Source organism: Lacerta agilis, chromosome 10, assembly GCF_009819535.1.
Source record: "Lacerta agilis isolate rLacAgi1 chromosome 10, rLacAgi1.pri, whole genome shotgun sequence".
Classification (NCBI taxonomy): Eukaryota; Metazoa; Chordata; class Lepidosauria; order Squamata; family Lacertidae; genus Lacerta; species Lacerta agilis.
The window spans coordinates 68,973,091-68,998,424 of record NC_046321.1 but is presented as its reverse complement, the minus strand read 5'-3'; the positions used below and the strand labels follow the sequence as shown (position 1 = coordinate 68,998,424).

Below are 25,334 nucleotides of genomic sequence, written 5' to 3'. Positions count from 1 at the left end.
TCACACGAGAGTTCCAGGCTTGGCTTTCTCCTGTCCGTACCACTGGACATCAGCTAGTTCTGGATAGATGGGAGAATCCAAGTAACAGCTATCATTGTAGCTCCTGTAGAGAGAAGGGACAGAAACTCAAATCAGCACTTTGGGTAGAGGCAGTAGAACTACAACCTCAGAGACTAGAGCAGTGGAGGTTGAAGAAGTGGAGAAAACAAACTCTTGGTAACATTCATGTGCATTTGCTGCTGTAAGATGAGTGGGGAAACCTAAGGGCTGGGGGCCAAATGAGGCCATCAGAACTCTTCCCCAGCTGGAATGCCTCTTGATTGTCTGGATGGAGGAGAGAGGTGTGTGAATGTGTAGAAACTAGGTTGCTTGGATAGAGGACACAGAGAACCATACAATTATAGAGCTGTAGAGTTGGAAGGGAGCACAAGGGTCATCTATTCAAAACTCCTGCAATGCAAGAATGTCTCAGCTAAAGTATCCATGACATATGGCCATCCACCCTCTGCATAAAAACCTCCGAGGAAGGAGAGCTCTCACTGTCGGGAAGTTCTTCCTGACGGTTAGTTTGAATCTCCTTTCTTGCAACTTGAAGCCATACTTTCAGATCCTAGCCCCTGCAGGAAAGAGCAAGCTTCCTCCATGTGACAGCCCTTGAGATATTTGAAGATGGCAATCATCTTAAGTCTCCTCTTTTCTAGGCTAAACATACGCAGCTCCCTCAACCATTCTTCATCAGGCTTGGTTTCCAGACCCCTGATCACCTGGGTTGCTCTCATCTGCACACGTTCCAGCTTCTCAACATCCTTCTTAAACTGTGGTACCCAGAGCTGGATACAGTGTTCCAGGTGTGGTCTGACCAAGAAATATAGAAACCTCTGACTTCTTCTGCACAAAGGTAAGAGTCACATGCTGCACCACTCACTTTTGCTTCTGGCCCTGCACACCACTGTCACAGGACCCTGGAAACGCCTCCCAGAAAGGAATGTGGCCCTTGGCCTCAAGGTTCCTCACCCAGCCTCCTGTGAAATCTTTCTCAGGGTAATCCTGTGACAATATATTGGCATCTAAAGCTAACTGTGCACCATCACATCAATTTTGCCACGCTGTTTAAATAGCAAACCCTTGAAAGTTAAAGTGCATCATTGGCCCAGAGCAATAGTAACTATCAGAGGAATGGAAACTTGGCCAATCATGGAGCAAACATATGATCTATTTGAAGGGAAGGGGGTGCCCAGATGAAGGAAGGAAGGAAGGAACAGGAGTGGACAGATACATGCAAGTTGGCACACAAGCATTCCGAGACGGGAGCATGCATAAAGCAGTGTCTTGTCATTGCCATCATGGTTTGGCCCCCTCTTGTGAGCTACTGTGCTATTCCCCAGCTCAGGAGATTAGACTCCTCCCACTGTCCCAAGAAGAAATCTAGGCTTTAAACAGCAGCCTGACCTACTGAAGATGCTCTCACCTGCACTCCATGGTGGGAATAGGTTTCACCTAATAAATTTCCATGTATCAGTCTGCTTGGAAAGGTACACTGTCAAAATGAGGGGGGGGGGGAAATGACACACCTAGGGTAACCTCATTACTGGTTCAGGTAGTGTTGGTCTGACGCAGTCAAAATAAATAGAAAAATAAAAATTGTCCAGTAGCACCTTAGAGACCAACTAAGTTTGTTCTTGGTATGAGCTTTCGTGTGCATGCACACTTCTTCAGTAAATGTAGACATGAAAGACTCTCTCATTTAAAGACAGCACCTATCTGCAACTTGGAATCATGCATATCTCATATATTGTGTCTAATGGATGCAAATAACTAGCCAGTAATGAATTCCCATTCCCATAAAACTAGCACAGGGTGCTTTTACAAGAAGACAAAACCCGCAGGGAAACAAAAGGTGGAGGGGCAGAGGCATGGAGCGGGGTGGGGGGTCCAACATAGAAAACATCCCCTCACTATACCTCTATTCATCAGTACTCTGTTGAGTTGGAGACTGAGACTCATCCATAGTGGGTGAGTTGTCTGTAGCGTCTCTGAGCAAAGGATAGGCAAAAGAGAAAGAGGAAAGAGATGTTAAAAGAGAAACAGTGACACAAAACACTTGTTAAGAGATTATTAATCCAGCCAGAAACAGGTTGGTGAATCATCTTTGAAGACAAAAAGAAGTTAGTAACGCATGGAGAATGCTAAGGAGAATTTTAAGCACTTGATTTGTGCGTGAAGGATATGGGGAAGGGGTGTGGAAAAAGAAACAAAATATTGGGTGTTTTTTTTGCTGGGCAAGGCAACACAATTCCCACAGTGACAAAAGGAGCTTGCCTCTAAAAAGCATACAGTTCTTACCATGTTTTAATGTAAGCAAGTTGGTGCTTGACTTGTTTTCTTTAAGTACTAACAATACCCAGCATTTATAAAGCAGATCCAGTCTGTTCAAAGCACTTCACACAGACTCTCAGGAATCACGACAGCCTTATTATCCCCCTACTGCTTCCCATGCAATAATGAAGCTGCTCAAAGCCAGCATTTGAACCACAGACCAACACAGCTCATACTTTTAGGCACTCCAACAACTCTGGCCTATTTTTGGTAGTGGAACATTTGAGAGACAAAATTTATGCAAGAATATAATAATAATAATGCAGTGGTACCTTTGTTTAAGAACAGCTTAGTTTATGAACAACTTGGATTAAGAACACTGCAAACCCAGAAGTAGGTGTTTTGGATTGTGAACTTTGCCTTGGAATAAGAACATGTTCCGCTTCCTGTTGAGTGTGTTCCATTTGTAAGTTGAGTCCCCCGCTGCTTTGGGAAAGCACGCCTTGGTTTAAGAACGCCTTGGTTTAAGAATGGACTTCCAGAACGGATTAAGTTCGTAAACCAAGGTACCACTGTAATATTAATCTTATATGCCCATCCAACTGGGCGGCTTCCAACAAGCATTTAGTCTGCCACATTTGCATCCTGCCCTTTGTCTAAGAATCATTTGCAGAGTTCAGGTACCCAAGAGAATGTGGGAGGGCTCAAACTGTGTAGGGGGAAGGAGTGCTCCTGCTCTGCCAAATGTCTGCTCCTCCTGTCTTTCATGGTCTGCAGAGATTCTAACGGAGCTGAATGTGGTTGGAAGGTCTTTGTGGTCAACGTGTGAAAGGTTGGAGGAGGGTTGGGGCTGGCGCTTCAGAGTGTCATGCATGCGCCTTATCCCATTTTGCCCTTATCACAACTCTGTGAGGCCGGTTGAGCTAAGAGATGGTGATTTGCTTAGCGTCGTCTTGTGATAGGCTTGGCTGAGCAGGGCTTCAAACCCTCATCCAAGTTCATTGTTCTGCCACACTGGATATTATCTATTGGTTTTCTTCCTGAGAAGCAGGAGAGAGAAGTTCTGTCCAGTGGGAAATGGCCAGCTAACCTAATTCCGAAATAGCTCTTTGGAACATCCAACATGTATAGAGTGCAGGGGGTCCAGGAGGGCATTTGCAATGGTGTTTCAAATATTGCCATTCATTTAAAACAAAAATGAAACTTGTGGAAACAGGTCCAGACCACGGGAATTTGACTGGGAGCTTTCTGTTGACTCATCCCTACCCTTTTACAATTAAACGAAGACATCTGCATGGGTAATAAAGGCAAACAGGGTATATGGCCACATAGAACAAATGACCTGCACTAGAGCTCCAATCCTAGGCATGTTCACCTGGGAGTAAGTCCCACTGAACTTACTTCTGAGTAGACACGCGTCTGGTTGTGCCGTATGTGTGGCTTGACTAGCATCTAGGGAAGACGGGTCAGAAATGGAAAGCACTGCAACTGAGTGCCCATCTGTGCCCATACTCACCCTGTCTGCCAGGCCAGGATGTGATGTGGGCTGCTCGGTGGTGTAGCCGCTAGCTCACTAGATGGTGTGGAACTCCTCTGACTGTGAGGTAAGGCAGCTGGAAAGAAATGGACACACACACACACACACACAGTTAGGGGGACTGGAATGCAATGATGCTGTTATGTCTGTGCAGTAGTAACTCATGGAACGGAGACAAAACATGGCATATTATTTGGTATAAAATCATAAGTGCAAGTTTATTATTTCTGCAGCACAGCTTCCTACAACATCTCCAGCGTCTCCTTTTCGCTCCCCCCAGCCCCCACCCTTCATGCAGTTTCAAAAGGAGGTCTGCGTTGAGTTATCTGTGTGTGACTACAAGGACTGACAACATCCCTCGTCTCACTTCAACCTCAGGGAGATGAGAGACCATCTCAAATGTCCACAGGAGTTTGACATTGCTGCTTCTGCAGGGGGCCAGCTGCATTGCTCCTGTTACCATTGCAACACAGCCCCATGGAGCACCAGCCCCTGGACCCAATTGGACACTGGAGGTTCACAGCTGGCGATGTTAGTAACAACTGCAGAACCTTGAGAGACAAAAAGTTTTCTGAAGCAGCACCTTCAGGGCAAACTCTTAACATACACTTCATATTTTAGCTGCCTCAAGTTAATTAAAGAAGGAAAACATTTACATTTTATTTCTGAAAATACTTTTAACACTTCATAACTTTATCCGTTTCACTGAAAGATTAAATAACTTGAAGTCCTTGGTGAAGTCTTGTGAAAGTACCGTATTGGCCCAAATATAAGCCACACTTCCCCCCCCCCCCAAAAAAAATTGCAGGACAACCCGCCTGCGTCTCCCAAGCCTCTCCTGGTGCCAGCTTGGGGAGGTAGTGCTGGGAGGGGCACAGAGTGCTTGGCGGCCCCCCACCCTGTTCAGGGCAGGTGAGCCACACCCACAAATAAGCCTTGAATTTTAAAGGTGTGGCTTATTTGCAGGTGCGTCTTATATTCCAGCCTATGTTTCAATTCCTGATGTATTTTGATTGCCAAATTGTATAAAGGTTGGTAAAAATGTGGAAAGAATTTCTGAATAATTTGGGGAATTACCTTGCCTCCCTTCCAACTTTTAATTTGCCCTGTTGAGTAATAACAAGTCTAGAAATAAAAGCTATGCAAGGGGCCTTTTACAAGTACAGCTAATGTGGGTGTAAATACTAATATAATATATATATCTATATAAATTCTTCATGATTTTGCTTGTACTGGGAGAAAAGCCATCCTTGTTGCTGATTTTTAAAAAGTTGTGTGGTGCCAGGATTTCATTATTTATGAGCTCACTTGAAGAATGGAAACATGTAATAATAATAATAATAATAATAATAATAATAATAATAATAATAATTTATTTATACCCCACCCATCTGGCTGGGTTTCCCCAGCCACTGTGGGCGGCTTCCAACAAAATATTAAAATACAATAGTCCATCAAACATTAAAAGCTTCCCTAAACAGGACTGCCTTAAGATGTCTTCTAAAAGTCTGGTAGTTGTTGTTCTCTTTGACATCTGGTGGGAGGGCGTTCCACAGGGCGGGTGCCACTACCGAGAAGGCCCTCTGCCTGGTTCCCTGTAACTTGGCTTCTCGTAGTGAGGGAACCACCAGAAGGCAGAACGATGGAAGTGGAGATGCTCCTTCAGGAATAATTTATTAAAAGAGCATTCTCATAGTAATTTGGTACTGAAATCCATTTGTCTTCAATTTTAAATAATATTGCTTAGCATTATATAGTGCTTGAGAGTGCTCCAAGGGTTTCACATGCTGTATTATGATTAACCTATGCAACATAGCGTCATATTGCGAGGAGTGCGAGGGCTGCGGCTGAGAGAGAAAAGCTCAGCTGAGACCAGTGAGTGAGTCAGTGGCAAAAGCAAGATTTTGAACAGGTGAGTATCATAGCCATGACGACTCGTAAAGAAGCTGCACTGGTTTCAGTGGGGCTTTCTCCCAGGTCAATGAGGATAAGATTGCACCTTTAGTTACACCAGTTTTAGACTTCAGTAGCAACAGTCTTGTACTTTTTCATCGCTTTTTAAGAACTCATTTGGACTGTCCTGTTTTACATGACAAGCAAATAACAAACAGAACTTCTACCTTTATTGCTAAAATGTTTGACCTAACATGCCCCTTCCTCCTCCATTGGCATTCATGGATAGTGAAAAGCACATACTGTATAACTGTGCCAGTGTTTACCAAATGGCTGATTGCTGGCGTCATGCTTTTTCTCCTGAATTACAACTGATGACACACTTTACACCTGCATTTGAAAAGTTTAGAGTCTCAGAGTGCAAGAATTACCCATCCTCAGGAGAGTCCCTGTGTTTCTGCCTGTGTTACTGAAGTGTAGCTCCTGCTTAGAAAGCAACAAGCTCAATACAGTGACTCATGCAGAGATCCACAAATACCCTCCTCTGATTGTGAGTAATTTGGCTGCATCTTTGTACAGTGGTACCCCGCTAGACGAATGCCTCGCTAGACGAAAAACTCGCTAGACGAAAGACATTCGCTAGCGGAAGGCTGTCTCGCAAGACGAATTTTTCACTGGGCTTGCCTCGCAAGACGAAAAAATTTCCGATTTTTTTTTTCTTTTTTTCGTCAAACCGCTATTCTCTCGTTGGTGCTTCGCAAGACGAAAAATTCGCTATACGACAGCACTCGCAGAACGAATTATTTTCGTCTAGCGAGGCACCACTGTATTAGGAGTCATTTGAATGTGACGGATGCAGACCTAGGGCAGATCAGAAGAACACACCACCAGAGCAGGGAGGTGTGGGGGTGGTTTGCTTATGTTGTACATGTGGAACCCCCAGGAATGACTCTTCCTCACCTGACGTTGCTTTGCACATCTGAGGCATCCTTGTTACCCTGCTGTGCGCCACAAAGGTGCTTTGAGAGGAGGTGCTGTACTGGGAGCTGCTATCCGACGAAGTGGAGCTAGTGTGCGACAAGCGGCTGTGGTCTTTGTGGGAGGCTGTGGACCGGTGGTACCACAGCCTCAGCTCATCTGATACCATCGTCCTTCCCGACCCCTTCTCGTGACCCTCTCTGCCCAAAGATGGAGTCCTGATGATCTGAGAACGGGAGGGGGTCAGCCTTACGGAGTCCGCTTCCTCCCCATGCCAGTTCTCTTTAAACATTCCCCCCGCCGTGTAGGAGTTAGATGTTTTGAACTGTGCTTTCACGCTGTAGTGTCCCTCCTGGTCATTCTCCAGGCTGCGCACAACCACCGGCGTGGAGCTCCCTTCGATGTAGAGAGGGTACTCTTTGATCCTGTACTGGGAGGACGGCTGGCTCTGGCTGTGCAGATAGACTCCGTGGTGGCCAGTCCCATTCCTGGCAGCCAGGTTGGGCATGCTCCCTGAATTGGAGGAGACCAGGTTCCCTGCCGACTTGTGCCTCTGCCTCTGCCGTTCCCGGGCTTTGGAGGGGGAATCCTCAGCCAGGGTGGAATAGTTGGCGTTCATCTGCGCAGGGTAGTAGTGCTCAGAGCTGGAATGGCTGGTGCAGGAGGAGCAGTCGTCCATTGGGTCAGAGCCATTGCTGCTGCGAGTCCGAGGGGTGTAGAAATCGGGGCTCCCCGTCTCATTTTCTGACCCAACGAGCTTCCCTTGGGACTCTAAACTGGAGCTTCTGTGTCTAAAGTGCTGTGCTAAACTATGTAGCCTAGTAGGGCTGATGTCCACAGACCTGCAAGCACAGCAAAAAGCTTGTAATTATAAACTGCTCCAGTAGTTTTGCCTACAGTTGTGATCCGGAATGAGTACACTTGTGGTGGCCAAGGAAGGCTAACAGAAAGAGAACAATTAAAGGCTGCCGGACCCTGTGTTATAGGGACTCTAGCCTTTTAACTGCAGAACGAAGGTGGGGTCTCTGAAATCAATTATTCTTTGTAATTGTATCTAACCACAAATTTGGGGTCAGTTCACCATAGCAGAGTTTGCTTACAAAAATACATTGTATGGTTAACTCCATAGTATGTTTGCATAATATCTGAAGAAAATACAATGGAGTCCAGGCCTGACAATGTAAAGATGCCACTGGTCACCATAAGCTGGCAGAATTCAGAATTCAGAAAGTATGGGAAAGCCTGCATTAAGCATCACAGCCAGCCAATAATGACACCTCTGTAAGTCCAGGCTAACAGCTTCTTACATGGTGACGGCAGGGGAGAGAAATGAGTCAGATTCCCAACGAGATACCGTTAGTGTAAGTCCCTAAGGTGGAGAGGTGTGAAAGCTCTATATTGGACAAAATGGGAAGCACCAATAAATTTAAAACTCATCTATTTCTATGAATTCTCCCATTTGGAGAGGGAAAATAACACATCCACCTAAATTTAATGAGTGAAAAATTTAAGATTCCATTTAGGTCTGCCAGTCCACATGCCCTGAAGCACCTGGTGCTGAACACCCTTCAAAATCCTACCTAATAACATTTTATTTATGTATTACACTTATATCTCACTCATATGCTTCCCCTTGTACATTCTGTAAGAGATACTAACAGGCCCAAGGTCACCCAAGAAGCATCATAGCTGAGTGCAGATGTGATTTGCCTAATAAACACACACAAACCATCCACCCAGATATTGCTTCCTTGTTTTTGTAAACAAATAATCACATTGCTTCCAACATTGTTGGGCTGGATTCCATGACCAAATGTTTTCTAGAACTCGCAAAATGGCATCATGTGAAAACAACTGGGGTAACAGTTTTCTGCTATGTGATACATTTTTTTTTGACCTTTGCCCACTGCCAGTTCCAACTGAACACATATAGAACACCTGTGCTCAGGTAAAACAGCTGTTCAACTTATGTGGGGGATAAGTTCCGGAAATCGTGCCTAAAGCCAAAATCGCCAAAACAGCAAAAATAACTGGAAGAATCAGAAATCAGGAAGACCAAAATTTAAATAAGGAATGGGGAAAATACATAATTTATCTTAAAAACCATTGTAAACAACTAAAATCATCAGTAGGATTGGAATAACACTTGTAGTTTAACGAAAAAGATTTCGATTATTATCAAAGATGTAGGAGGAAATGGTTAACGAAAGGACTCACAAAGGGGAGGAGGGAATTTCAGGAGATTCTTTGGAATCTTGTTTTTTTGTTGGTTGTTGGATAATTGATTGTAAAATTTTAAACTAACTAACTAACTAACTAACTAACTAACTAACTAACTAACTATATATAGCCAAAACAGCTTATAATCAAAACATTCGCTTCAATGGCAGATGGGATTGCTAAAGTCATTTCCCCCTTTATTTCTTTACTGCTATGCACGTAAAGTTGAATGTGCACAAATTAAATGCACGTAAGTTGCGGGCATACTGTATGCAACTTTTTGGGGCGTGAAGGGATTTCAAGAACATAATTTTAATCTATTTTTCAAACTTGATTTAGCTAAAAGGCTCCTATCCCTCCCCAAAATATCAGAATCTTTGTTTTAGCTTAAACAGAACTGAGGTCTGGGAGCACAATCCAATTCAGAGCAACTCTTGAGCACCCTAATGAAATTTAAGCAGGCTTTAGGAATTCCAGGCTCCATGTTTAACATTTGGTAGGTGGTGGGAGAAGAGAAGCTGAGGAACTCTTGGACTGCAAGAACTTACCTAGTGGAATGCACATAATGTGGACTGCGTACCCGTAGGTCTGGAGTTGTTGGCATGCTGGACTGGGAGTTCCAATGGGGCAGATTCCTGATGGGGCTGTTCTGTAGGGAGTTACTCCCTCCACCCTCTGCACAGCTCCCAGTGCTGGGAAGCCGCTTGTGACTGCTGCACACAAAAGGAAACATAGCGATCAGGGCAGCCTTCTTTATGCAGCTTTATTACATGGGCATATGAGAAAACCATAAGCGTTTTTGGCTACAACGACAATTCTCATTTCTTAAGTCCAGGAGACTTTACAGGCGCCATTTCAGCAGCCCAGTGTGACTATTCTTACAGCTGGGGGAGTGATAGTAGGTTGCCTAACGTCATCTAGAGGCTGGCAAAAATGCAATTCACTCAAGGGAATTCTGGGCTCACTGTTCATGCTTTTAGACATTACTACACTAATTCTCTGCTAAATTACTCTGCGTTGCTCCTTTTTCGAACAACAATAAGCCAAGGTTCAGATACTGCCAAATAAAGCACAGCAAGTGCTGAAAGACACAGAGAGGATCCCATTGCCCAACTTCTTATTGCAACAATTGCCGCTTAGACCGACTTCTCAGACCGACTTCTCCAACCTGGTGCCCTATAGATGTTGTCAGGATCCAGCTCCCATAGGCTTCAGCCAGCCTGACCAATGAGCAGGGATGACAGGTGTTGTAATCCCACAACATCTGGAGGCTACCAGGCCCATGCTGTTGTTGCTGCATTGTGTTGCCTCAGCAGCTGTAAATATGTATTCAGGGAGTGATATTTTTGTTTTGCTATTTGGGATTGGCGGCCATTATTATTAATTTACCTGCCCTTCCCTTTAAGCTCCCATGGTGGCTTATAACAATTAAATCACAGCATTAAAAACAGTTTAAAACAACTTGCAATCACAGAAATAAGGTGGGTCCTAAAAATGCACACCTCAAGTGTCAAAAAGCCAGGGTAAAGTTGCAAAATGAAGGAAGAGGGCTCCACAGCTTAAAGCAGAGCTTTCCAAACTATTCATGTTGCTCACACACCTTTGAAACATCTATCATTTCACAACACAGCAATTCAGTTTTACTAGCAAACCAGAGGTTAAACTAACCCTTTTCCAGCCCTGGGAGGAGCGTTTGACACACAGTTTGGAAAGCTCTTGGGCCACGGCAACCAAGATGGCCCCTCCGCCAATGTAAACACCCAAGAGGGCCTGCAGGCAAGTCTTCCGGGTATCTGGAGCCTGGGGTTGTTTATGGCTTTAAACATTAAGCATAAGCACCTTGAATTGAGCACCTTCCATCATGGAGATACAGAGGCATTAGCCAAATCAACTATGTTTTGCATTGAGGTGCAGTTTCCTCAGCTGTCTTCATCAGAGCTACTTCCACAGCTGAAGAAGCAAGCTGCTGTTTATTAATGACTACAGTCGTACTTTGGTTTTCAAACAGCTTGGTTCTCGAATGTTTTGGTTCCTGAACGCTGCAAATCCGGAAGTGACTGCTCTGTTTGCGAACTATTTTTGGAAGCTGAATGTCCAGCGGGGCTTCAGCGGCTTCTGATTGGCTGCAGGAGCTTCCTGCAGCCAATCAGAAGCCGTGCTTTGGTTTCGGAACAGTTTGGAAGTTGAACGGACTTCCGGAATGGATTCTGTTCAATTTCCAGGGTACGAATGTACTACTTTGCAGTGACTAACTTCTTTGGCTTTTGGGACTGTTGAAGAAACTTCTGGGCATGTGGGGTCCCTTCCAACTCTGCAGTTCTATGAGTCTAAGTATCCCACTGCACATCCACGAAATTTGCTTACAAAGCCTTGGTTCCCCCCCCCCTTTTATAAATGGGTGCTTCATGATAAGGAAGTGGCTGTCTCCGTTATGACTTACCTGGAATGGCTGTGTGAAGAGCGCTTCTTGACCTTCTCATAGGGTTCATCCAAGGATGACTCGCTCCACATCTTGGGCTTGAGGGGGGACTTGTCATAGTCCTTCTTCTGATAGTGCACCTGCCTGAGTCCCTCCAGGGACTGCGGAGGAGCTGGTCTATTATGCAACGGGGGACGGGGAGGGAGTCCTTTGTGAGGGGACTGTAAAGGGGATATCGTGCTGGTAACCTGAGTGTCTTCTGAAATGGGAAAAAAGAGGAAATCTAAAGGACAGGAACACTATTTTGTTTTTTGTTTTTTCAATGGCCTTTTAGAAGATGAAAGGGCCATGCCTCAAGGAGCTTACAGTTAAAAAGGTTGATACAGGTGTAAAGAGGTAGAATGTATGTTCATTTTTAAGGCATTTTCTTAGGTATATGTGTATAAATCCTATGCATAACTAAAATACAGATGCCATACTACTTTACTGTGCTCAAAGCAGCTTATATAAAAAATGAAACAGAGTAATTTAAAACCACAATTAAATGTAAGCCTAGAAAACAGTAAAGCACCACGTAACATGGGCGTGCTTAACACGAACACCACCACCCCAAAAAACCAGAAGTTCTTCTGCGCACCCGTGCGTTGTGCGCGCTCCAGGGAGGACTTCCGTGTTGTGGAGGTCCGTAAGACGAACGTATGCAACATGGAGCATACGCAACTCAAGGTATGACTGTACATTTAAGTCCCATGGATGTTAAGGCAGAGATAGGTGTACTTTAAATTTCTCCCACTAAAACCAATGACAAGTATTGAGCTTCGACAGGATTCTGCCCCAACTCCTTTGACACAACACAGGCTTGTTTTTTTCCCGGCAGAGACATAAAATACAATATATTGCAAGGAATGTTGTACATACCATCCTCCAGAACGAGAGCGTCCGAGAGCGAACTATCCTCACTGGCAATATTTCCATCTGTGAAGTGAAAACACATACGAGGGTTACTGTGTAGCTCCATGGTGTGGTGAAGCCCAGCATGATTTCCACAGCAGTAATCCACTCATGTCAGACTGTAAGAACAGCTCTTCTGGTCCGGCATGCGTTTCCCATTAATATGCTTCCATGGACCTCACAAGCAGAGCAGGTAAGGATCAGCAGCCTTCACTATTTGGCTCGTACATATCTGGCAGCAACCGATATTCAGAGGAATAAAAGGTAAAGGTACCCCTGACCATTAGGTCCAGTCACGGATGACTCTGGGGTTGCGGTGCTCATCTCGCTTTATAGGCCGAGGGAGCTGGTGTTTGTCCGCAGACAGCTTCTGGGTCATGTGGCCAGCATGACTAAGCCGCTTCTGGCAAACCAGAGCGGTGCACGGAAATGTCATTTACCTTCTCGCCGGAGCAGTACCCATTTATCTACTTGCACTTGATGTGCTTTGGAACTGCTAGGTGGGCAGGAGCTGGGACCGAACAATGGGAGCTCACCCCATCGCGGGGATTTGAACCGCCGACCTTCCGATCGGCAAGCCCTAGGCTCTGTGGTTTAGACCACAGAGCCACCTGAGGAATACTGCCCTTGAAATGTTCCCTTTTGTTGCTATGCAGCCCTTAATAATCTGCCCCTTTTAGAAGCTATAGAAAGTGACCATTGCCACATCTTGTAGCAGCTAATTCCATGCATTTATTTTGTCCTAAGTGGACTGTCCTCCCATTTTTCTGTGTGATTCTGAGTTAATCTAGCATTATGAGTGAGGGAGACATTGTGCTCTCTCTCCACTTTCCTGCTATTCATGACTTCAGAATTCAGCTGTTTCCTAGCTAAGAAGTCCCAATTGCTGTTGTGTGTCTTCATAAGGAAAATTTTGATTTCCTTGTTATACACCTTTCCCAGCTCTATTATATCCTTTTTAAGATGGGATACAAACGGCACACAGTATTCCAAGTGTGATTGCACCAGTGGCTGATATAAAGGCACTATGATCATTCTAAATACATGCAGGTCCCGCTACCTGAACAAAATGTGTTTACATCATGAGTTGATGATTTCCTTTGATCCCTATGGGAAATTTTCTAATGTGTTCTGAACTACAGAATTTTGACCCTAAAATGATGAGAAAATCCTCTGAAACCTTGCAGAAGGCAAACAAGGAAGGAAAAAATATTCTCTTATTTGTCTGATTTCTCTCTCTCCTTTCCACCATGGTTTCTGGTGTGTACAGTAAAACACAAAAAGTAAGGCTTCTTTACAGCTGCTTGTTTACAGTACTGCACAAGGGTTGGCTGCTTGGATATCTGAATCTGCGGTGTGTATAGTGAGGTTTTGGTACAAATTCCTCATGTTTGGATAAGTGAATTTTCATATAATGAGCATTTGTATAACAGGACCTGAGTATAATCACTAATGTGAAATTTGCCCTTTTCACCACCACCAGCCAATCCCTTCTCTGGAAAGAACCAACTAGATCAGATCCCAACACCAGCCCTTTTATTTATTTATTTCATCAGTTTTCCCACTGTTTAACACTTTAGCCTCGAAGCAGTGTTTAGCTTCAGCACATGAAGACTAAAAGTAAGGAGAAACAGAGGCATGCACACCTAGTATGGTAGGTGTGGTCATTCCAACTCAATTTTCTTGGGTTGAGCAAGAAGATCTGAAGGGGGCTTTTAATGAAGTGCATTTAGTTTAGAAGATGTCTCACATGATCTGGAATCCTGCCCCATCAGGATTACTTATTGCAAGGATGCAATTACTTATTACCACTGTATTTACGTGAATCTAATGCACACCCTAATTTTTGTGATGTAATTTGTCCAAAAAAGGTGCACATTACATTTGAGAAAATAAGGTACTTAAGCAGGCTCAGCTAAATGCACTTAGAAAGCCTCTGAAGTGAAGGTGGTGCAGCATGGGGGGCATGGAGGGGGCTTGCATGCATGCTGCTGCCCCTACCCGACTTTAAGCCATTGTGCGTTCAGACTGAACAGAGGGCTGGTGCAAAGTGGGGACTTTGCCCCTGCCCCAATGCACATAGCACTGCATCCTTGCTTACGTTCCAATGTCATTTACCACTTTCCTTCTAACCTGCTCACACATTTCTTAACAGTATCCATTAACTGCAATTTGTCTGTGAAAAGGCTCTGAAGACACAACTTCAGATATGGAAGCAGGTGTGGCATTAAGAGCCGACTGATCTGCCTGGCACTCACCTATCAAAGTGCTGAAGTTTCATGGGAAGTTGAGGTTAGGAAGCTTCTGGAAATATTTGTATAATCCTTCCAAAACCCCACTTCCTCATCAGTTCCTTGAGAAGCATTGTAATCTCCCGAGCAACCCACCCGCCCCCCAAATGATCACCAGGAAGAAAGATCAGAGTATCATAAAGTTTGGGTTCTGTTTACCATCTATGATCAAGGAGGCTCTTTGTGTTGGCTTCTTTCCAGATTTGATACGGTACTCGTTGATGGCATTTTCAATCTCCTGAAGTTTCTTCAGTGCATTCAGGTATGAGGTTTTCCTTTGTTTCTTCAGCTTCTTGCTGACATTTGGGTCGCTGGCTAGGCGTCGGGCAGCTTCCGTGATTTGTGACTGAATGGCAAATTCTCTCTCCAAGCGTTCCAGTTCAGCTTCCTGTCCAACAAGAAAGAGGCTTGTGGCTGTCAGTGCCTTAGCCATGTAGCATGTAAGAACAGAAGAAGAACCTTGCTGGGTCAGGCCAAATGCCCTCCTGGTCCACCACACTGCTCCCACAGAGACCAGCCAAGAGGACTGACTATGCTTCTGTAGGTGCAAAGTGTAGCAGCTTACTAACAGTACATCTGATCACTGGCAAGTCTGGCTGGTGTATACTGGGAAGCTTTACAAAGCAACAGCTTTCTTCAATGTTACATACCGCAATGGCACTACTAAAACAACTTCAGTTCATGTTGCTCAGTCTTGAGGATTTTAGTAGTATTACACAAAATAAGTCAGTCAGATTGTACATCCATAGCAATGACCAGAGGAGGAATGACCGCTGGGAGGAGCACAGAGAGAAGAAACGCCCTGGTGCATCTGCAACAGCACAACCGGATGCCTTCATCTGCCCCACCTGCAACAAAACATGTCTCTCCCATATTGGCCTCTACAGCCACAGAAGGCGCTGCAACCTTCCAACAGTTGACTTCACCCCCAAAGGCACACACCTCCATTGTCTCCCAGGACAGACGGATGCCAACACCACAAATAAGTAATGAAAAGTAGTTATGAACGTCCTATCTTGTCACTACAATGAACTGGGGGGGGGGGGGGAGAATGGGACGACATCCATTTGGCATGGTAAGGAACATTCCCCTTCAACCACTCACATGATTCCTCAGAGAATTCTACCAAAGTGGTGCAGAATCAAACCACAGAGAAATGGCTGCACCAATCTGATAATGTATAAATTGGACCTTGGAAATCACAGCATTACAAACTTGACATTCCTGGGTCTTTGTTCCATGGAATTTGCTAATTCAAAGTTGTGTAGTAAGACAATTGTGTGTTAACTGAGAAGTGAGCTGCACTTTTACTTGGGAGCACATGCACATGATTTTCTGTACGAAAACCCAATGGGCAAGTTCCTGTGCATGTGTTGGGGCTCTGGGTAATCAGGACACCTGCACATCTGGAAGTCCTGATTCCATATACAGTAGCCCCTATACATCAGCAACACCTTGTGGGTTGCTGTTGCCTTACAGACAATTGTGCACAATGTGCAGTTACTTTAGGAAGCAGATGCAGAGTAGGCCTTGCTCCCCAGGGAACACACAGTTGACCTTCACATGAATAACACACACAGAGAGAGCTAGTATGGGTGCCGAACACCACAGTAAATATTTGACGACAACTCACAACCAGTCAGAAGGGCAAGTTACACTGTAAAATCATATATGTGTTTCATGTACCCACACAAACATGGAATCTCATGGAGATGATGGCATGCAGAGAGTCTTTTAAAAACAAGTTTCTATCCCTGAGCGCTGGGAGGAAGGCACTAAATCATCTGTTAGAGGCTAGGAATTAAAACCGTCAATAGATAGTCCTTCCATGTTTTGCAAAAGTTCAGTTTCTTCCTGCAGCATTTTTGTCCCTTACCCACAGAAGAATGAATCTAGTGGTCTATTTTATTATTTTCTTAATCTATTTGATATACAATTGAGGTTTCCATCAGAAGAATCTAAACTGCCTTTTATTAACTGAAGGCTTATATCTATCTATCTGTCTGTCTGTCTGTCTGTCTGTCTGTCTGTCTGTCTGTCTGTCTAGCAGCTGCTGCAGGGGCACCAGAGAGCTGAGGAGAGGAGCTTTAACACCTTGTTCCTCCGCCATCTCTCTTGGCTGCCTCAGCACCACATTCTGTTTGGCCCAGGCAAGGAAAAACCTCACCCCGAGAGATGGTGGCACCTACACTTTGGGGAGACTCTTTTCCCCAGGCTCCAGTAGAAACACCAGAGAGTTGGGGAGGGGGCTTTAACATGACATTCCTCCAGCATCTCCCGTGGTTGTTGCACCATAGAGATTAAGCTAATAGTTTTGTGTTCAGTTGCATACGCTTTGCACTGAATGGCATAACCTGTGGCAAGCAATTCTGGGGTTCATTCAGAGAGCAAGAGGCATGGCATGATTCTTTGAACGAAATATATATTGCAGCTAGCAAAATGCTCATCATCATGTCAGCAGATGGTCTAAGAAAGTCCTGTTTATTGCACAGCTCCCCCTGAGTGCAGAGAGTATGTGTGCTCTCTGGCACCTGGGTCAATGAGGCCACACAATGTAGGAACAGCATTGCCCTTGCTGCAACTGGGTCCCAAGAGCAGCACCTCACCTTTTCCTCCAGTGGTGAATTTTCACTTTTACTGGATTAATTAAAAGTGTGTCTTTTGAGGAGGAGGAGGGTACACCTGCCCCTGATGGCCCTAACGGTTAAGAACCAAGTTCTAGTTCTAAAGCAGCCTTCTTCAACTTGTGCCCTCCAGATGTTTTGGACCACATCTCCCATCCCCCTAGCCAGCACAAGGAAACGCTGGGAACTAGATATCATATGCTCTATGGAGAGAGATCGCCTACCTCTGTCAATCAGTGCCACAGTCACTGACGAAGCCACACTGCTGTGAACTAATCTCTCTTCAAGACAGTATTTCTCTCTTAAGTATTCATTCTCGACATGTTGGCTTAAAAATCTCCTTTGCTGTCAGTGATGAATCACCACCAGTTTAAATCCATAGCTACAGTTCTCACAATGCTACAGACTGAATGGCTGTTGTGTATGTGTGGGTTTTTTTTAAGGAGTTTTTGCTTTGAAGCTTTCATAAGCTCTGTCAACATTGAATTTATTAAATGTGTATTCAACACAATATATTTTAAGACTCAGATCCTGATCTGCCGCCTCACTACAGAAAATCTCCCACAACAGCCAGTGAAGGCAGCAGATGAAAGGCACTGTTAAAAAAGAATGCATTTGATGTATGATTTTTTAATGGCACAGTCTTATCGACCAAGCCTGCCACGTTCACATGTGGATCATCTGTTAGGGCTGTTACCACATCAAGAAGAGGGAAAGTATCAGCTCACTTTGCTGCAGGCTGTGCATACAACAGGATTTGCATTCCTGACAAGTATACCAAGATGGCACATGCATTTGTCATAGTATTACTTTACAGTTTCACATGGAACATTTAAAATTACCTAGGAATACACCTAAACATGTAATGAGTGGTCCTTACAATCAAAAGGCATGAGGCACAATCTACACTAATAAAGTGCAAGTCCAGTCCCTGTGTCCGTGGGATTGCGCTACTGCGCATGTGCCCCACGGACAGCCATTGGGACTTGGAGCACAGAGACTTCAGGCGGCTGGGCGAAGCTGTTGAAGCGGCGGGTGTGCGCTCGCATGGACGTACTTCTAAGCGGCAGCGGCCGTTACAAGTGGTGGCGGGCAAGCAGTCTGTTTTTAAAAAAGTTTCACCACATATGTTCTAGCGCCCGTTAATTTAACAGGTTTAAAGCACTAGTTATAGATATTTGAGGTGCTCATTCTTTGCAAATTCTGATACAAACTGACCTGACACTCACCTTCTGGACCAGAACTCAGTTATCCTTCAGATTTCACACTTCGTTTAATTTAGTGGTGCAGTTCTTGGCTCAAAAAAAACATACCCTAATGTGTTTGAAAATGGATGTTGTGTGGGTTTCATGGACAGAGCAGACTTCTGAATAAACACATATGAAAATGACACTAGATGGATTGGTGCATCCCTAGATACAACCTTGCTTTCCATGCCCTAGTTAGGAAAGAAAAAAGCACAGCTCGCCACGCTGGGAAATGTCTGTTTAAAAAAGGCTTAGCTGAATGTAGGAACACTAAAAAATATATTCAGACACTAGGGTCTTGGAATGTTCCCAAAACTATAACTCCCAAGTTTTCAGTGATGGGGTTGTGGGGGGGGGGGTCGCAGAAGCACCTGCCCAGTGGCTCTGCTGTACTCCCTGTGGCAGGTTCTTCAGAGACAGCCATGACAATAAAACCAGCTTGGAAATATGTAAACCAGTTGTGCCAAAGTGTCTGCCTCATACTATTGAGGAAAAGTTCATTAACCCAAATCACTGTTTTGCTGTAGTAAATTAACTTTTGAAATCTCTCCTAATGAAGACTAAACAAGTCACCACAATGTACAATTATCTGAGTTATTTTCTATGAAAGAGCATGTCTAACCAGTGTCATTCACTGGAAAATTCCTCTTGGCACACGATAGGGACATCCTGTTTCAACAGAATGCATGGCCTTTCCAAGTCACTAGTCTAGACAAGTACTTTCTCTTCATTTATATGCTAATTAGTGTGGTGGACAGAATGTTGGGCTTTGACCAGGGAGACCCAAGTTGCTGTGTTCATGTGAAACATTGCCCCACCCCTATCAAGAAGGTGGTTCTGTCTGTTCCACAAGTCAAATTAGGGTTAAGTGTGGATAGGACTGGGCAAATCATTAAATTACCACACATCAGCCCAAACATGAAAAAGAGCTATTGCTCCAAATGTCACTATCCAAAAAGCAATTAACTCATAATCTTTCACAGCCATAATGTGCCTTAGGAATATCAAGACAACAAAATATCAGGAATGCCCCATCATAAAAAGACCACAAATCTATTCAACAAGTTAGTATCAAATTTAAAGAGCACAAAGGGAGGATAATTCTAATAAGTGATTTACTCAGTCTATCTTTCCAGATCCTGGCACAGGCTGAATGCTGGTGTTTTAATTTAATAGTGCAACAAAGAAACAGAAAGTCAGAATCTGAAAGCAATCCTCACCTCTCCTTTTGGCAGTATTTTCTGTTCATCCAGTTTAAAGGAAGTACCTATTCTCTACGCACAATTGGGGGCTCTTCCCCTGGGTCAAGGGGATATTCTCTTGGCAATTTTCCTGTAAGCTCCTGCAAATGTATATAAAACATTAGAAGTCAGCTGTGTGTTGTGCACATGCACCAAGTGGATTTTATCTAGACGAGCAATAGCATTCCACAAATTTTATCTTTAAATAATAATTTATCTTTAAATAGCCAATATTGCATTTTTTTCTGGTTGAAGGACACACAGTCGATTGGTATTCTATCTGGGTGTGTTTATTCACTTAGAACTTCTGTTTTGTGAAAGATCTTCTTAGGAATGGTAGTTGAGCCACATGCTTTGTCATCTGTGACCAGAAGAGAATGCGAAACTGGAAAGTAAAAGTTACTTTTTGGTTAATAATCTGTCAAGCTTTCTGAGATTACTTCATTGAAGAAGCCATGATGCTGTCTCTAGAACTACACAGAACTCCTACAAGTCTCACCTCTCTTCTGCCAATGTCCCTGCCTCAAAACCTCTCCTTCTGTGAGGTATTAGCTTAACTTCTTAGTCATCACTCTCAATACAAACAAGCCTCCTAAGAGTGCATCATTGCACCGACTTCACCCTTCTTGCCCTGTGCCTCATCCTCTCTTTCTTATGGCACCCGATCCTTTGTTTAAATTCAGAGCGAACATTCCTTGGGCAGGAGATTGTGTAAAGCAAGGACAGACACTGATTTTTACTATGGTCATCATCTGTAACAATTTCTACGACACCAGAGAGTTTAAACTGTTGGACTGGCAGAGCACTGTACACCTGGTTTCACAGCTCCAAAGATTAGTTTCACAGCATTCCGCTATTGCAGGCTGTGCCTTTTCCCGGCACCATTGTGATTTCAAACTCTGCATGCCTGAACAGGTTCCATCAGGTGACTGTGACATGACTGTGACATCAGGTGATTGACAGGTGGGTGGATCTACCCACCTGCCAAACTTGGCCCACAGGGGGTAGGGGGAGCTAATAATCTGGCCCCTCCCACCCCTGCTCTAAACAAACATTTTGTAGTAATAGAATCCTAGAATCCTATAGTTGGAAGAGACCACCAGGGCCACCCTAGTCCAACCCCCTGCCAAGCAGGAAACACATCAAAGCATTCCTGACAGATGGCTGCCAAGCCTCCGCTTAAGACATCCAAAGAAGGAGACTTCACAACACTCCTTGGGCAGCGAATTCCACTGTCGAACAGCTCTCACTGTCAGAAGGACGTTCTTCCTAATGTTTTAGGGTGGAATATTCTTTCGTTTGTAGTTCTAGTTGAATCCATTGCCCCGTTTGTTCCGGCTTCTCTGGGCACGCAGCAGAAAACAACCTTTCTCCTCCTCTAGATGACATCCTTTGATATATTGAACATGGCAGTAAAACAATAGTTGCTTCATATTATCTGCTGAAATATCATTTTTATCAAAGTTTCAGTGATGCTTTTTATTTATTTATGTGCAATTTTGATCCTACTACCAAATTATTCCATGGTGGAATGAAAGAGTCATTTGGACAGATTAGTCTAAAATAACAAGGTGGATCCTTCACATTTCAGAAACCATAGGCCATTTGGGCATAACGTTAACAACTTTCTTAAAAAGGTAATTGGCATTACCTTTAGCACAAACATTGTTGGTTGTTTGCTGTGTGAAGAGCAAAGGCACGTAGCTGACTAGAGAGAGAGAGAGACATGAATGGCACTGCAGCAGGGAAAGGGCTCTGTGCCAAGGACGGATAATGTTGTGCATTGGCTGCAACACTAGCATGGAGAGATTCCACTGGGCACAAAATCCCCAGCCTTCTGCAAAAACTATCCAGGCAAGTGAAGCTCCAGACAACCTCCTGCTTGCTGCCCTGACCCTGATTCTCAGTGGAGCTTTTCTCCTTTTTTCAGGTCACTGGGAAAGAAGAGCCTGGTTCTTTTGATGCTTAATTTAAGCACACAATGAACTGCTGGGAGGCCTTGAATTGTTTATGTCCACTTTCTAAGGGCAGTTTTACATGTCAGCCCAGCAGACACAGCCTCTAGAACAGGCATGCCCAACCTGCGGCCCTCCAGATGTTTTGGACTACAATTCCCATCACCCCTTACCACTGGTCATGTTAGCTAGGGATCATGGGAGTTGTAGGCCAAAACATCTGGAGGGCCGCAGGTTGGGCATGCCTGCTCTAGAAGCTGATGCACAATCAAGTCAAATGTTTGATTAAATATGGCAAGTTTTAACGTATTTATTGTATCTTTTTAACCCTATATACACTGCTTAGAGACTATGGTGTTAAGCAGTATATACACTGTTTAAATAAACAAATAAAATACAAATAAAATCTGCTTCCAATTAAATCAGCACAGATTTTTTAAAAATCCCCCCACCCCTGAAAAAATATAAGTCCTTATGAAACCAAATGTAAAAGGCATAATCTTAGAAGAGCCGCTCCACCTTGTGTGATATGAGGAGTGCCACTTTCAAGATGGTGCTTCCTGGCTCTGCAGTGTGATACCCGGCGCTGCCAAGTCAAGTGACAGCAGGGGCAAAACTAGGCTTTATTTCACTTGGGTCAAAGACCCAGTTTGGCAACCCCCCATGAGCATTTGCGCTCTGGAGGCTTCACCTGGGGCAAAAAACCTGGTTAGCCGTGCCCCCCCCCAGCTCCGGCACTGGGTGAAAGTGTCACTCTGCCATCATTGTGATGTTAGGATCAGCTACAGGCTTTTCTAGCTCTGCTGCTCCCAGTTTGGCATTTACACTGGCTTTCCTCATTCCCTCTCGCCACGTTCTTGCTGTTTAGGAAAGCAGCCCAAAGTATTCACACCAACTGGAAAAGGGCATCAGCCCCAAAAGCAACATGGACTCTACAAATGTGATGCAAAACATTTTATATGAAATCCCAGTTGCAAAAAGAACAGTTGCATGGTGTTATTTTTAAAGGTAATAATGGGATTGCTCACATTTTAAAAAACAAATAATTTCTGCTTCAGAACTATTGTTATTCACATGAAAATTGTATCAGTTAAAATTCACATTTATTTGTGAATTAAAATTCACAAACTTATTTATTTAAGTAACAGCTCTACTGATAAGGAGTATCTAGAATGTCAGGGTTTGGAATAAGAGATATTACCAATTTCTACATCTCTGGCATAGTTTCATATATGCAAGCATACAGAGCTGTTCTTATTCTATTAATACAGGGGTCACCAACATCATGTCCACAAACACACATGCCTCCAAAAGGCTTCCTCTTCACCTGTTGAAAATTGGCTTAAAAGAAGCCTTCTACTGTAGCCAACAGAACAGGTTGCAGTGAGTGTGATGCCCAGAACAGATTTTCCATTTTGCAATTGTCCTGTGGACCCCAAAGGGCTAGTAATCCCAGCACCGATAAAATGGCTGTGTCTATGAAGAAACATGAATACAATGATTTGGGAGTTTCAATCAAACTTCTTTGCTCTATCTAGCGTCTTGCTTATAACCAAATAATAACCTATCAGATTGATAGAAATATTATAGTATCTCAGTGTAACTGCTATTTTGAATATGTTTTTAAAAAAGATCAGCCATGAATCTTTGGTTGTCATAAAATCACTGTTAAGATACATTTCCTAAAGCAAAAGATGAACGTAGATCAGCACCAGTCTGTGTGCACATAAATCACCCAAACAACCAAATACCTTTGAACCCTCTTTCAAATTGGGCAGCCTCCAGTTTAAAAAAAACACGAAGCCAAACAATTTAGGTATGCAAGACTTTCAACAAGCCTGCTGTTTTTTTTAAAGAAAGGACAGCAATCTGGGCTACTAAACTTGCCCCATAAAACAAAAAGTGCATTAGCAGCCTGGCTCCTGTAATTTAAGATGGACTATTAAGTAACCAAAGCCTGCAGAAATTTGATGCCACTGTTGCAAATGGTTAGGGGCAAACTTAGTTTGGCCACCCCCAAGGGTTTCAATTCATTTCCTTCTCTCAGTCTACCAGTCTCATTATATGACAGCAACTCCCACAGGAAAATAAACAAACAGTGATTCATGGGAGCCTGGAGAGAGAAATTTAGAATAAAACTGAAGGGTGATGATTGAATTGGCTTAAACGTTATACAGATGATTTGAGCAAAACCTTTTAGGCATGGACATGTGCGCCCTAACCTGACCTCATAAACCTTACTCACGTAGGCAAACTACCAAAGTCAAGTTTTGCTTCTTACACAAAAAAAGAAATGACCAAGTAAGTTTCAGCAGCTCAGCTATTTTCTCTTACACTCTTCGTTGAAAAGTGTTTCCCAGTTACTTGACCTTTTGCAGGGTTAGGTAACAGTTTCGAGAAATGACTAGAATGCTAACTTTTACAGAAGTGCAGAAAAAAGCCGGAGCATTGTGCTGGATGCATAGTTCAGCTTCCAAAGAATATCAGCTTCCAGTTGAAAAGGGCAAGTTTCTAGATCTCACGGCTGCAAAGGTACTTTACAGTGTATACGCAATGCGTGGTGGAATCTCAGAAAATAGTAGCTGAACAAGATTTCTAGTGATTAGGAAGGAGTTTTTGCATAGCTCCTTGCTCTTCCTCATGATTACCAAAACAAAAATGAATAATGCAAAATACAGGAGATATACAAGTTGCATACATTTGCATAATTCATATAAGTCACAGAATTCAGTCCATTTTGAAGCTAAATTTGGATTACCTGAATACAGTACAAAGTATTTTAAAGCAGTGAATCGGAAATAGGAATACAAAATTAAAACCAAGCTGTTTTCCACATGTCTGCTGACTTGACTCCTGGAGCAGTCTTAGAAACTCAGATGTAGAAGTTAGGCACCAAATGGCTCCTAAAATCAGGGTTACAGTCACCAAAACAGAATGCCTAGTTGGCGTTTTTGGGCCAGACAGCTTGAAAGTTTTATTTTTCAAGACGGCTTTTGGGTTCCTGAAATTCATTCTGACTGTGCAGATAAAATATAATGGATAGAATTCTACAGGATGTGGTTTTAGTGTGTGAAAACAGTCAATATCCAATGATCGCCAGGCATGCACCTCCAGGTGGTGGAGATGTCAGGCGCCTTCTAGCACCTGGGCATCTTCACTTGGTCGCAAGTGGCTGATAGCCAGGGGCAAAATGAGCCTAGCACCTGCCAAATTTCGAATGCTGTCATCTTGATCAGGACCACTCTACATTTTTTGTAGGTCCCACTTGTATCTATTTAGTCTCAAATAATCATGGTCCCAAACAGTGGTTCTCTACTTTCATGGTTGAAAGATAATGTTAAACTTAAAGGCTCTCTACATGTGGAAATCTAATATCGTACCCCTTAGTGTTAATTCTCAGGGCATCTTATGATATCCATGTGAACAGAAATTTGAAGCCTGTAACACTTCGCGCATGTACTTGCGAAGGGAAACAGCAATGTTCACAGGACACTTGAGCATGGCAATTATCCAGATGCTCTGAATAGTTAATCTGTTACGGAAACTGGCAATGGGTGGGAAATCACAAAAGATGAATGCTGTCCTGTAATGTGTAACTAAATCCTAGCTATCAAATCAGGATAGAACTGTTGGAAAGGAGCTGTGATTTAGAGGAGAAACAA

The 25,334-nt window shown here is 43.7% G+C and overlaps 1 protein-coding gene across 1 annotated transcript in view; it reads right to left on the bottom strand.

The window, feature by feature from the left end:
- Window positions 1–25,334, bottom strand: part of FRMD4A (FERM domain containing 4A) — a 404,157-nt gene continuing 378,823 nt past the window's right edge. The window contains 10 exon segments of the mRNA XM_033162332.1: window positions 1–103; window positions 1,962–2,033; window positions 3,833–3,929; window positions 6,707–7,566; window positions 9,493–9,657; window positions 11,385–11,622; window positions 12,282–12,338; window positions 14,765–14,993; window positions 19,697–19,752; window positions 19,755–19,818. Coding sequence (XP_033018223.1) covers window positions 1,964–2,033; window positions 3,833–3,929; window positions 6,707–7,566; window positions 9,493–9,657; window positions 11,385–11,622; window positions 12,282–12,338; window positions 14,765–14,993; window positions 19,697–19,752; window positions 19,755–19,818 — 1,836 coding nt within the window. The 3' untranslated portion in view covers window positions 1–103; window positions 1,962–1,963.